The sequence below is a fragment of the Cryptomeria japonica genome, chromosome 9, assembly GCF_030272615.1.
Source record: "Cryptomeria japonica chromosome 9, Sugi_1.0, whole genome shotgun sequence".
NCBI lineage: Eukaryota > Viridiplantae > Streptophyta > Pinopsida > Cupressales > Cupressaceae > Cryptomeria > Cryptomeria japonica.
Genome location: NC_081413.1, coordinates 319204596 through 319219175, shown reverse-complemented (window position 1 = coordinate 319219175; position 14580 = coordinate 319204596). Strand labels below are relative to the sequence as shown.

At 35.3% G+C, this 14580-nt stretch overlaps 1 protein-coding gene across 2 annotated transcripts in view; it reads right to left on the bottom strand.

Moving 5' to 3' along the window:
• LOC131029751 (plant UBX domain-containing protein 1) overlaps positions 1-14580 on the bottom strand; it is an 80462-nt gene that overhangs the window by 37466 nt on the left and 28416 nt on the right. Inside the window, exons 2-3 of one of the 2 annotated variants that reach the window (XM_057960396.2) lie at positions 6387-6449; positions 4753-4849 (exon numbers count right to left, since the gene is read on the bottom strand). In XM_057960396.2, coding sequence (XP_057816379.1) covers positions 4753-4849; positions 6387-6449 — 160 coding nt within the window. The remainder of the gene's footprint in view (positions 1-4752; positions 4850-6386; positions 6450-14580) is intronic. The other variant, XM_057960397.1, reaches the window with a different exon arrangement.

The window sequence follows — 14580 nt, the reverse complement described above, 5'->3', positions numbered from 1 at the left end:
CTGATATCAACACCTTCTGTTGATAACAACAACAGCTATCTCCATGATCCCATGAGCTATGTTTTTAGCAATTATGCTTGGTTGTTCTTAATAGTGTTACTACATTGTTGTTGGCAGTCACAAAGAAGAGATTTTTCAGTACCCTTTGAGGAGCCAAACTTCTAATAAACACTTTTTATTCCTTAAGTTAATAATAATCATTAAGATCGAAAACATCCTGCTTCTGTAAATTATTTATTTCAAGTGCTAATAGCTATTGAATTTATTCATGATACCCCAGTGGTGTCAGTAACTTTGATCATCAAGTCAATTACAATCGTCAAGGTGGATGCTAGCATAGACATGTTAGTTTTAGGATCAGACTGTAGCAAATAACAGATAAACAATTCAATGCACACAAAGAACACCTAACTACCTTGGGAAAACCTCCCTCTTGGAGGTGAAAAACCCAGCAACAAATATAAGATCTATATTAGTTAATAATCAGAAGTAATTTACAATATGCTTCAGCACTGGAAGCAATCAACAGAGAGATGAATCACAGTAGAATGATTCCTTCACACAAGAGCAGTCCAAAAGAACTTATCTGCAATATAAGTGCATGCTGACACAAGAATGAGGCGCGCTGATTCTAAGGTGAAGTTCGCTTAGCCTTGAATGGAGTTCGCTCAGTCTTCAATGGAATTCGCTGACCTCCAAAGGATGTTCGCTACCCCTGGAGTCACTCAGTGATGTTCGCTGTCATCTAGATAAGGTTTGCTGAGCTCTCAATTATGATTGCTGCCTTTAGATGAGATTCGCTGATCACTGAAGGCAATCGCTGCACTCTGATGTAATTTGCTTGATGGCAGATAGAAAGTATTCACTGAATTGTATGCCTTAACAATGATGTTGGTATTACATAAATATGAGACTCTTGCCTTCCAATTTACCTTTGGTCGGCCTTACAATGTAAGAAATTTATTACAATACAAAACTTAAAGTTGGCGCCAAAACTGAAATAGCCCTCACGTTACAAGTGATTTTAATATAGATCAGCTCCAATACGTTTTAATACAAGTTACATTCAATAGGTCTTGTCCTATCCACAAGTTACATTATATAGGCCTTGCCCTATCCACAAGTTACATTATATGGGTCTTGCCCCATTCACAAGTTACATTATATAGGTCTTGCCCAATATTCATAGCAAGCTATAATTACATGTAATCCAAACTTAGCTATAATTTCAACAAGACAAACCACCTTCTATATCTGGATTACAGTCTCTTTTACACAAGATTTTACCTAATTACCTTTGGTATTCTTCCCAATGATGCTACAAAGTAACAAATGTCACGGATTCAAAAATTTCTAAACCCCCACATAATGTATCCCCTCACCCACATAGTTAAATAACAGTATTGCTGCTGAGCATCCTGAAGCCTAATTCTGGGACAACCTGAGGCCCCACCGCCTAAAGTATCTAAAATGGAAAAAAGCAAAACCAACAAACAAGTGGGGATTAAATGCAGGTTTCCCCTTCACAGCAGTTAGAAACAAACTCTAAGAATCTTTGTTTGACTCTAAAATTTCTACAAAGCAGCTAGAGGGAACCTCCAGTAAGAGCAAACAATCTGATTCCCTTTCACAATCTGATGACAGAGCACAGACTGCCAATGTTTGCCAAACATGTTTTCAAGCAGATTCAAGGATTCAAAGTTACTTATACATTTGCCATATGTAAAAAGTATTACAGTGAGAAATATGAGGCAGTTGACAGAACAAGCTGCTCCCAAGTTGCATACCAGAAAATTCCCAGCAAATAATGTTCATGACTCGGTCATCTAAGCAGTGAATAATGTTCACAACTCAGCCATCTAACAATTTTTTTTCATAAGAAAATTGATGATAAATACAGGCAACAGGGTCAGGATTTAAGACAAGGTGAAACAGCAATAGGTGATGCCTGTAATCTAAGTCACAACATTCAAATTCAAATTCGAGTTCGTCAACCATAAAATTCAGATGAAATTCAGCACGGTAAAATTTGGAAAAAAAATTCGAATTAAATTCGCCTTCTAATAATTTTATTTATTTTTAAATAAGTAATATATCCTATAAATTATCAAAATAGTTTTAACATTATTGCCAAATAGATTTGAAATAAAATTAAAATTGCAATTTCAAAATAATGATTTTAAATGTATTATTAAATACTAAAAATTTATCATATAACAATTTTAAAATTATATTATTTAATATATATGTTTATAAAATTAATTTAATAAATATAATTATATTATATTTAATTTTGTATAATATAACAGCTTTTCAAGACAACAATATTAATCTATACCTAAATAAATATAACATTTTAAAATTTATAGAATTATATTATTTGATTTAGAGTTTTTATAAATTTTATAAAAATATATTAATAAATATAGATTATAATCTACATCGAATTCTTAAGAAAATTAAAACCTTAAAACAACTAAATCAATACACAGAAGGGAGTCGAGAGGAGAAAAAATGAAATCACGACAATAGCAGACAAGGAAAAGTAGCAGTTGCCTCTCTTGGAAAAGGTGGAGTCACCTCTCACGGGCACTGCAGCGGCAGCAAGGAATGGTATGCACTCGCCTCTCCTGGACACAATCTGCCACTCAGCACTCAAACTGGCGGAATCAGCACACAAAAATTACAAGGAAATGGCAAAATCAACACTCAGGCGTTGCATTCAACTTCCACCTCCATTTGATTTGTGCGTTTAAGGGGTAGTAGAACAACTTTTTATTAAAACAAAAAGACGCAAAACCTTAAAAATTATTCCAAAACCCTAAAAACAGTCTATCATTTTTCCGTACAAATAAATGGCAAACTTCAACCTATTTTTTATAAATATTTGAAATTTGGCTAAATTTGAATTTCATGGTTGAAATTCGCCGAATGTTGTGACACATAAGATATGCTAAAAATACTGTATAAAATCAGCACTCTGAAAATCTTGAAGAGTAGTCAGATACAGGAAAGATGTCACAAAAAAGAATGCTGCTGATTTGGCCAACTCATTTATTGCTTAAAAATCATCTTATGTTGTGGCAACTAAAGAGAGGATGTCTAAGGCCAACCAACTTGAACAGAATCGGGCCAAGCAAGCTACCAAAGTATGGGAATGGGATAACCAGCTTGCCAGGTTTAGTGCAGTTGAGAAAGACCAAAATCAAGTGTCTTATCTATTCCAGTTCATTCACTTCCTCTTATTTACCTTGTGAAAGGTCATGTTTCATACCCTAACATAGAGCCACCAAACAGGTAGTACTCTTATAGTTGTATTTATGAACTCAAAGTTATTGAGGTGAAATCAGTAGTTGTTAGGGTCTGATTATATATCAGATTTGAAAGCTTTGTAATCAGATCTTGATAGTAGTAAAACAATTTATTTAGAATTAAGTTATCATTTCGTGATTGCAATCTAGGATTTTGTTACTATTGTTGTTATGCATTGTAAAGCACTCAAAACTATCAAACAAACAAACAACAAACCATTCTGCAACTTCTGTCTAGCTCTGAATGAACATCAAAAAAATTGAAATATAGTATTTTTAAACTAAAATAAACAAGCAGATTGCAGTTACAGTGTTCCACCTGGGGTAGGACATTACATGCACCTATTACGTTTCCAAGCCAGCTCCTACATCTGACTTTCATCCTAAATCTTGAGGATTATCGAAAGAGTTACTGACCAATTTTAGAGGGACAACAGATGTAGAAAAGGTTTACACATCTTTTAGACAAAATTAATTGAAAAATAAAAAGAATATGTTTCATATTAATAAATAAGTGCAAAGTGATGAAAAATAGACTTAATTAGATTTATAAACATCATGGGAGGTTGCTTTCAACATAGCACCCATGGTAGCCTATCTGATATAAATATCTTGTTGACCATTCAGATAGCTCTCTCTGATGTCTCCATGGGTCCCCTTGGCTACATTTATCAGAGGCCTTGTACATTACTAATACACATAATGAAGACATCATTGTTTCCATATCCTACAACTCATTATTATGTTATTTTGTTTTGAATAGTGTTTCTGGAAAACATTTGTATATAGTTTACAGTGCTCTTTGCATAGAATACCTGTTTATGCTGATTTATTGTTGAAATTTGGAAACAATGGACCAGGTAGGAGTTAAAACCAACAACTCCCAGGGCATTTTTTTTACCACGGATACTAAAACTGTAAAATATGATGCTTAAACACACAATTCAAACCAAAAGCACTCTTACACTGCCTTTCATAAATTAACTAGACAAAGTTGTGGGGAACGTTACCCAGAATAATTACTGATTACCATTTGTGGAGAGCACCACACAGTTTCAGTGAATCACAACTGGTATTAATGTAAAGATTATTAACAAAATGCAATCTTTATTTCAATAGGCCGGTCCAGCACTGATATAATCCAGAACAGTGTTTATATGGAAACCTACACAGGGATTAGAAGGATAAGAGTTGATTGAAACATTCAGTATTATCTAATATCTTTAAAGAAATGCTGTCCCTCAACCATAACATGTATTGATTTATTTATAATTCAAGTTAAATATATCGGATAAGAGGAAATACATTGTGAATTGGACAATGATCTTAAGATGTGGCATATAAAACTTGGATTCTGAATGCCCTGACTGAATGAACCATTCTACAGATAAACAGACAGAAAAGATAAGAAGATCGTATCACTAGAAGCTATGTTACATACCAGGAATTTGTTTTGGGCCATTCGAATTTCCAGCCACTGGACTAACAAAAACGTGTACTTCTCGTCCCAGCTGCCCAGCCACTGATGCAAGCTTATCCTGAAAAGCATAATTGACAAAGAAACCTCACTACTCCTGAAAGCATCTCCTCTAACTTTAACAAACTCTAATAAGGATTATAGTTCACATGGCTATTGAAAATACAATTTGGCTATTCTGAATCATAAAAGGGAAATTGTTTATTAGATACTTATTTAAGAAAATGAATGAAGTTCGATAAGACATGTGACAGCAACAAGGACACCCCAAAATCTACAGAATAAATGCTCACAGCTATATGAATGGATGCTATGGCACACTAGAGTAGCCTTCAGATAGCCCAGGAAAATAAAACAATGAAGAACGACTCTAAGGAACATTTAAATATTGAGAAAAAAGTGAAGCATATGCTATGCATCAAATTACAACTGTTGAACTCTTATTTGCATAGCTATGAATCTTCTAATTCACCGATGACCAAAACACATGTATTGTCTATAGGGGATGTTGGCAAGTGTTATCTTCAATTGAAAAGGTGACCCTTCTACTAGTTGTATAGTTTGATCTATATTTACATGCATATCTTGCTACTTTGATTTTTCGTAATTTAGAATTCTAAGGTTTAGTCTTTTGACCTATAATCATTTACAGATTATATTATAATATGCAAATCCTACAGCCCAATATTACTTGGCAAAATCATTTTTCTGCAATATAAGGTTTATCGACATACATTTCCAATCATAATGTCTTAAATACTAAAATAAGAGCATCTATACATTTAACATAAACAAAAAAAATGGCTTATGAAAACTCAATCAAAAATTTTGAAGATGAAGACATAAACCAGTATTTATGGTGTAAGAATTGAATTGTAAAAGCAATTCAAGGTTATGAAAATGCATTGCCCTGAGAGTTTTCTTCCCACTATATCCAATTTCTTTTATCATTGTGGATTCTATGTTATGTGTTTTTTATTTTTTGTGACCTGATATTTTGGAAGCAATTGAGATCTGTGTAAATATGTCAGTAACACAAGTTACATCATGTAGCAGGTGTACAAAAGGATATTAATGAGGTGTGTATAAATATGTCAATCACAAAAGTTACATCAGATGTGCACGAAAAAATATTAATGAGAGGTGTACCAAAGGATATTAATGAGGTGTGTATAATATCTCAATAACATAAGTTACATCAGATGTGTACCAAAGGATTTAATGAGGTCTGTATAAATATGTCAGGAAGACAAGTCACATTATGTATCAGATGTTTCCAAATGATATATATAAAAATCAAAATAATCTTCTATGGGTCGACAGGTGCCTCATTATAAAACACGAAAGTTCATTTAAGCTAAAGTTATCTTTCCTAAAATGAAAATACAACCTCTTCCAACGCTTGTTAATTATTAAATTAAACTATTAACATCTATTTGGTTCTTGTGAGGGGCCAGCTACTTCTTCAGTTATCTGAAAAAGAATTTGTCTGCAGTGCATATGCTATTTATGAACCAAGCATCGTAATTATTGACCTATAAGACATAGGTCCCAATATTTGAAAGACCAAGAATGCTCAAAACAACCCACTCAGGCACCTTGAGTAGATCTTTGTTCACATCTAATCTTCTCCTTTTAGCACTTATATACTCAGCTCCGACCTGCAAAGAAAACATATAGAGGGTTGAATCATCCCGTGCCTATATCTTCCACTCATTTTCTTTTTGAATGTGAATTAATCAGAAGCGAACCCTTGTGATGGAAAATAAGTAATTGCATTATCAGACAGCCAGTCTAGCGACATACAATTTCTGGCTGAAATATGACAGCAAACCAAAAATAGAAGGCATCAAGGCACAATATTAATCAACCAATAAAATCAAATACACGAGGTGTTGTTACAATATAATAATCTACTAAAACAAACCTTATTGAGAAGTCATTTTCACAGACTCGACAAACCAAGACTGGAACACAAGGTGCATGCATAAAGATCAAGACAAATCCAGGGGCTTACATTTAGAATATAATGGACCGTGGTATTCAATTTACTAATTAGTACAGAATTAATAGGCACTGAATGTTCTAGACCTGCTGTAGAAGATAAGGTTGTTAGTAAATCAATCTGAGCCACAGTGCAGTAGTCAAAAGAAAGAGAATTTACTTTTCGTTGAGATAATTCTTACAGCTTTAAGTTAATTTTTAGAGATTATATTATATTACTTACAAATTTTCCACAATTTATTAATTAATATCCTTGTTTATTTGTTACCAATGTCCATATTTGTTATTAATGTTCTAATTAATATTCTTGCACCGATCTGTATTTAGAAGGAATAGACATGACCCGTAAATCTTAGTGAGGCACATAATAGGCTCAGGTCCCTTTGGAAGTAAACACAGCCAGTCAATGGTCATAAATACCAATGACCCCCTCTCCTACGTAGGGCAGATGGAACACATGGAAAGAAAATAAGAGGAATACGGGAGAGAAGGTGATTGGAAGATGGGCAGAGAAAAAGGTAGTCGAAACATTACAGTATGGGTATAAGGGTGAATTCATACGTTGGTGTTTCACATTATTAATAAAACTTGATTTTGGTTAATGCAATTAATATGGTTAATACAATAATACAGTTAGTATATTACAATATGATAATATAACAAGGTGCTGCTAATATAATATGATACACAGTTAAAATTATTAATGTGATACAAGATAATGATAATAGAATCTGATACAATATTGTTAAATAGTATCAATGTAATACAATATTGAAATGACATATAATAAAATATAAATAGCATAAAATGGTGACTAACAATACAAGACAATATAATGTTCTTAATGACACTGTGAACACTGAATATCACTCTGAGGAATGGGCTTGGCAAATATCAATTACTATCATAATTTGTACGTTTTATCATTGTTGGAATTGTGATAGGGGGAACTGCTGTACAAGGGTACCCTACATGATCATATGAGTGGGGGAACTGTTATGAAAGACACCCTACACAATCATGTGAGTAGGGCAACTGTTATGAAAGACACCCTACATGATCATAATTAGTAGGGGAACTGTTGTACAAGACACCCTGCATAATTAAGCTCGAACAGTTAAACAAGACACCCTATCAGCCCTGTATGATAGCATATAGTGTTGAGGTTGGCTCAATCATAAATTACCACTGATTCTGTTACATAAATCTCTTTATGCTTTACTTAGTCATTTCTGCATATAGCATTGACATGGTTATTTCTTTATGTAATTTGTATGTATCTATCTGACCCTGTTTTGCAGGTTATCTACAGCAGAGGCTAAGGTACTTCTCTAAACCCGTAACCTAAGAACTGGGAAAAAACCACAATAAAAGCACTTAATAAATAGGGGACATTACAAGTGGTATCAGAGCATGATTCTGCCAGCCTGCGGGGCAAAACTATTTTGACAATCATTCTCTTAAGAGAAACAACGCATTCCTATATGTGTAATGTGTGTTAAGTATGCTTACTCCATGTGTATTTTATATGAATTCTTTTGCCATGATTTGTGTTGCTTCAGATCTGATATGTTTTCAGTATATGTGTTTTATATGTATGCCTTGTGACTTGCATGTATTTATGTGTTCGCCTTGCAATTGATGTGTCCTCAGCATGTTTACTCCATGAGTACCTTTCAAATGTATGCTTTATGCTTTACACATGTATGCTTTACGTGCCTTCAAGCGCGTGATTCATGTCTTATGTGTATTAATGTGTTTAATTCATGTCTTACATGTATTCATGTGTATGATTCATTCTTTATGTATGTTCATGTGTATACTTCATGCTTCAAGTGCATTAACTGTACACTTCATCCTTCAAGTGTATTCATTGGCATGCTCCATGCTTCAAGTGTATTAATTGTATACCTGTTGATGTGTTTTTCATGCACATGCGAATACAAAATAAAATACTTTAAGTATCTTATCCTCTCTTGAACAAAGTTATTCGAATGCTGAAGATTTGCCTAAGGATCAATCGAAATAACTCCAAGGTTCTTATATGTAGGGTCTCTACGTGTGGATAAGCTATGTTGGTGTGATGTGATTCTGCTGGATTCACAAGGGGACTTACATTTGATTGCCTAAACGCTTAATCTGCTGGAACTTGAGTCCTATCTACTCACTGGGAGATAAAGAAATAGCAAAAAGGTGTAGGGTTTAGAGAATCTACTCTAGGACTTAGAATGTAAGAAGATGGATGAACGACTAGGTGGAGTCCTACTGGGCTAGGTCTCACCATCAACAAGAACAATCTGACACCAGCTCAATGCAATCTTCTAAGGGACGCTTTGAATATGTTCAAATCATTACCATCAGACATTGATCACCATTCAAGTTAATGCATGAACAATAGACGCATAACAATTTGAAGTTAAGCTCATTCAATGCCAATTGACCACGCAGGGCCCACTTACAATCAGTAAGAGGCTAGTGGTATGGATTAGGCGGATTCCACACGAGGGCATTCAACAATTTTCTCCATTCAATCTAATTATCTACCATCAAACTTGAAGATCCAACAAGAAACCATGCATATTGCAAGAAACAACACATTTCACCTTAACTTCAATGAAAAATGAGGTTTATTTACAATTTTGGACAGCAATCTCTTGCCTTCTCCTCCTACTCTACTCTAATTGCTTATTCTACTAACTACTCACTATTGACTATTAGCTATTCTAACCTCTATTAACCTTTACAAATGAAGAGCCAGAGCCTTATATAGAGAGCTTTTACATTTCAATGGCTCCGATTGATTTATAACCAATGGCTAGGATTTCAAGATGTAAACCCTAATTAGGGTTTGCTACAACAAACTCCTTTAGCCAATGAAATAATTACATTCAATATATGCGAACCAATAGATGCCAGGGGTAGGTACATCAGAGTTTGTGTCTTCACGTATAAGTGTGGTTCACTGAATCTGGACATGCTGATGTGGACCTATCTGACTGGAGGAACAGTGACCGGGATGCCACCTTGTCTGGTACTTGCTTAATCAAGGAATGTCGTATCTCTTTTGACACTCAATGTGATGATGATGAGAAGCTAGCTTTGATTAACTCTTCTAGAACTATTTGCTTCTTTGATCATGTCCAACGTACCATTGTACTAACCTTGGTTGATCCTCCTTTGTCCCTGATGTACTTGATGAATAGCGTACCTCTCCTTGACTCTCTTGTGTTTGATGAAACCTCCTCTTGATTTTGGATAATGGTGATAGGAAGTCATGGTCAAGTCACCTTCTCTAGTAGCTCATCTCGCCTTGAAATGTTTGTATGATCCCTCCTTTGACATTTTGTGATCTCTTAAAGTGGTAGAATGAAGATCTTGAGGATAACTTGTTCTATTGCTTGCAATTCCTTGAACATTTGAAGTCCTTCAACTTAGAAGCACTTTGAGTCTTCCTCCATGCATTTGAGGTGTCCTTGATGATGATCTGCAAAACAAACAAAGGATGGTGTCAAGTACGTATGATATATTCACCCTAACATGGTATTTCTCACTTCAAACCATCAACAAGAAGGCACTAGGATCAATTTCGCTCTGGACCCTTTGGAAGATACATGAGCGAATTAGGAGTTGTTTCAAGTTCTCACTTTTCAAATGAAAACACTCTCAAATTCATAGTTCTTAGGATTGTTCGAACACTAGAATCACCTTTAAGAAGACCTTCAACACAATTTCATTAGCTAAACCCTCTCTCCCAAGGAATTTCGCTCTGGACCTTTTGAGAGGTACGTGAGCGAATTAGCTTCTTTACTAGCTAAATTTACTTATTGCCTTTCTTTTCGTCATTTTGGCCTTAGATTCCAATTCTTTCATATGAAGATATCATTATTTTGACCCCCAAGAAGACCTAGAAGAGATTTCGCTTGGGTACCTTTGGAAGGTACATGACCTCAAAGAAAATTCGCTCTGGACCCTTTGAGAGGGTCAGAAGAAAATTTGCTCCTTTAAGCTCAATTCACACTCCTTTTCACTTAGCTTCATCTTAGACTTGACTTTTGAATCCTTTTCCCACCATAACCAAGTCAATTTGTCCTCTATTTGGCTCAAAATGAGATTGATTCAATGTCTTAGGTGAGATAGGAGGTCCCCTAAAGGATTTCACTCCTGTACCCTTGGAAGGGTCAAGAGCGAAATTGAGGCATTAGGCTTGGATGTCACTCAAATACTCATTCTTTCACCTTTATCCACATTGATTTGGCTTTAGCTCATGCTAGGAAATCACTCTAAGGGGTTTTCTTGCTCAAAAGCTAAGGTCAAACATCAAGTTTTACAAATTCGCTTGTGTACCTTAGAGAGGTACATGACCTTCTAATGAAATTTGCTCTAGACCCTTTGAGAGGGTCAGGAGCAAATTTGGCATTTATGTTCAAATTCCTAACATTTTCATCACTTCACTTTGTTGCAATTCTCTTCAAAGGCATGTATACATCAATCCTCTCTCAATCACGCCATAGGAACAAAGATTTTGGCCCAAACAAGGAGCAAAAAGTAAGATTTAAGGAAATTCGCTCATGTCCCTTTGGAAGGGTCAGGAGCGAATTTGGCCATCTTGGTCAAATTCCTAACATTTTCATCACTTCACTTTGTTGCAATTCTCTTCAAAGGCATTGATAGGTCACTCCTTCGATTAGGGTTGAGAAGCAAGGGTAATGGTCTAAGCTAAGACCAAGGGAGGAGATCTAAGGAAATTCGCTCTGGGCCCTTTGGAAGGGTCAGGAGCGAATTTAGCTCTAGGGCTTAAATTCTCGAATATACCTTAAGTCTTCAGGCTCAAGCTTCATGTCCTTGCTCTTCTACTTTGATTACAACGAAATCCTTTCAATGCTTTGGGTGAAAAAGGTCTTTGAAGAATTTCGCTCCTGACCCTTTGGAAGGGTCAGGAGCGAATTTGGAGGATTAGTCTTAGATATCATTCAAACATTCATTCTTCACCCTTATTCACGTTTTCCTCACGTTAGATTAAATTAAGAAGTCCCTTTTAGGGGTTCCCTTACTCAAAATACTTGATCAAAAACAAGTCTTGACAATTTCGCTCATGTACCTTAGGGAGGTACAAGGTCCTTTAGAAGTTCGCTCCTGTCTCTTTGGAAGGGTCAGGAGCGAATTTTGCTTCTTGAGCTCAAATTCTTCATGTTTTAATATTCAAACTTGTTTCAACTCATTCGCAAGGCCTTAGCATTCTCACTCAAACCATGGGAAGAATGTTCATGATCCAAACTGGGGGGCAAGAGAAGAGCCTAAGGAAATTCGCTCTTGTCCCTTTGGAAGGGTCAGGAGCGAATTTTGCAATAATGCTCAAATTCTTGACTTTCTCTCCAAATTACCAAGTCTAAGTTTGTCCAAAGGCATCCCCAAGGGTGAATTCATGCTAATCTTTCTCAATTAATCATTCGGATTTCATCCAAATTAGGAGGGCAATGGGAGTTTAGGAGGAATTCGCTCTTGTACCTTTGGAAGGGTCGAGAGCGAATTTGGCCCTCTAGCTCAAATTCTCCACCCTTGCTCAAGTTTTCATGTTCAAGTTTCAACATCATGCTCCTCCTAATGGATAGACAAGTATATTTGCATCAAACAAGACCTTGAAGTGCAAGAATCTAAGGTAGTAATCTCTTTCTCAAGAAATTTGCTCATGTACCCTTGGAAGGGTCAGGAGCGAATTTGGCCTTTTAGCACAAATTTCTCTTCATCTTGTCAAACTTTCAAGTCTAGACTTGATCATCAGGCATTTTCTAAGGGCAAATAGGTCAGTTCCATGCCAATCAAAGCCTAGAAGTAAAAGGACTTCATCAAACTAAGTGAAGAAATCTTTAACTCCCTCCATTCTCTCCTTCATGATTGCACTTGATCTTTACTTCATCATCCTAATCAAGACTTAACCCCAAAAGTAGACCAAGGCCAAACCTAAAGAGGGCTTTCAAAGAGACCCTGACCTGGACCACCTACTGACCCACTTCAATTCAAGCAGACCCTCCTATCCTAATGAGCTCTCTGGCAACCCCTTAATGCAAAGATTAATAGCACAAACCTAAAAGACTAAGCTAAGAAAACTAACCTAGAAGGCAAAAAGCAAGGGTCCCCATTTGCAATGGAGCGATGTGTGAATATGTCACAACAATACCTCATGCCTCAAGTGTATTCATTGTATGCTTCATGCTTCAAATGTATTCCCTTATATGTGTTGTAAGTACAATTAATACTCTATGCTCCCTAACTTAAATAAACTCATGGGTGTACTTCATGCTCTATGTTCTATGTGTGCGCTTCATGACTTATGTGAATTCATTACAAGCTGTAAGTATATTCAGGTGTACACTTTATGCTTTGTGCATCACGTGTGTATGATTATGTATTCATGTCTTACATATATTCAAAAATGTTATTCATGCCTTGTGTGTATTCAAGTGAGCAATTTATGCCTTGCAAGCATTCTTGCTGTATTCGTGAAAATAATTCATGCCTTATGAGTGTATACTTCATGCTTAATGTATGTGCTTCATACGTGTATTCATGCTCTACCATGTATTCAGGCGTATGAATCATACCTTACATGCTTTGTATGAGTGTTTTTGCCTTAAGTGTACTTATATGTATACTTCATGCTCTATACCTTATGTATATGTAAGACTTATTCTTTACATAGCTGCTTCATATCTTATGTGCATTATTTCATACTTACGTATACAATCCATGTCTTATGGAATTTATATGTGTTACTTCATGCCTCATACGTTTACCTTATGCAATGTGTATTCACATGCCTTTAAGTGAGTTCATGGGCATACTTCATACTTCATGCATTGAACGCTTCATGCTTTGCATGTATTTATACCTTATGTGTATACTCCATGTTTTATGTGCTTTGTGCTTTACATGCTCCATGTTTGATGTATTAAATTTATGCATAAAGTGTTTCATTTATATGATTTGTGCCCCTATGTGATGTGTACGTTTCATACCTTACATGTATTTAAAGGTATTGTTTTGTGCATGTATACTACAAGCCTTGTGTGAATGACTTAATGTGCAGTTACGTGTATTACTTCATACCCTACTTGGATGCTTCATGTCTTACATACTTTTTTTTCTTCATGCCTTCCGAGTGTTTATTGTGTACCCATAGATATGCTTTGTATCTATCGAGATTGCTTTCAGTATTTTTAGCATGAGAGAAATTTGGGTCTTGTATGGATGCTTCTTATATGTTTCGACGTGATTATATCAAGTGTGAATGTGCCTTCCTTGAATATGCTTAGTATGCTTAATATATACTTATCAATGTTCAAGGACTATACTCTAAATGGGGTGTATGATAAGCAAGATCCACCTTTGTAAAATGAGTCTCATACTCCTAACATAGGAGCTACCGAAACTAATGGGGAGGAAAAAGGGTGTGAGAGTGTGGTTGCTATCTTTTTAAAGAAGAAATAAAAATAAAAATGAAACAATGAATCATTATAGTCAATAAGAAAGAATCTAAGAATATGTGTATTGTGTGTATACTCATATATGCTTCGTGTCTTCATACATTCAAGTGTATACTACATGTTTTCAAGTGTATTCTCCGTGTTTGCATATTTTCAAGTGTATGCTTCGTGTTTGGCTCTATGTTTTTAAGTTAATATAGAATATGTGAATAACAAGAAGAAATGAAAAAGGATATGGATTTATTTTGAAAACATTGCATTCAAGGTCATAGATGTGTGCCATGTTTCTAATCCTCATGCATAAGTT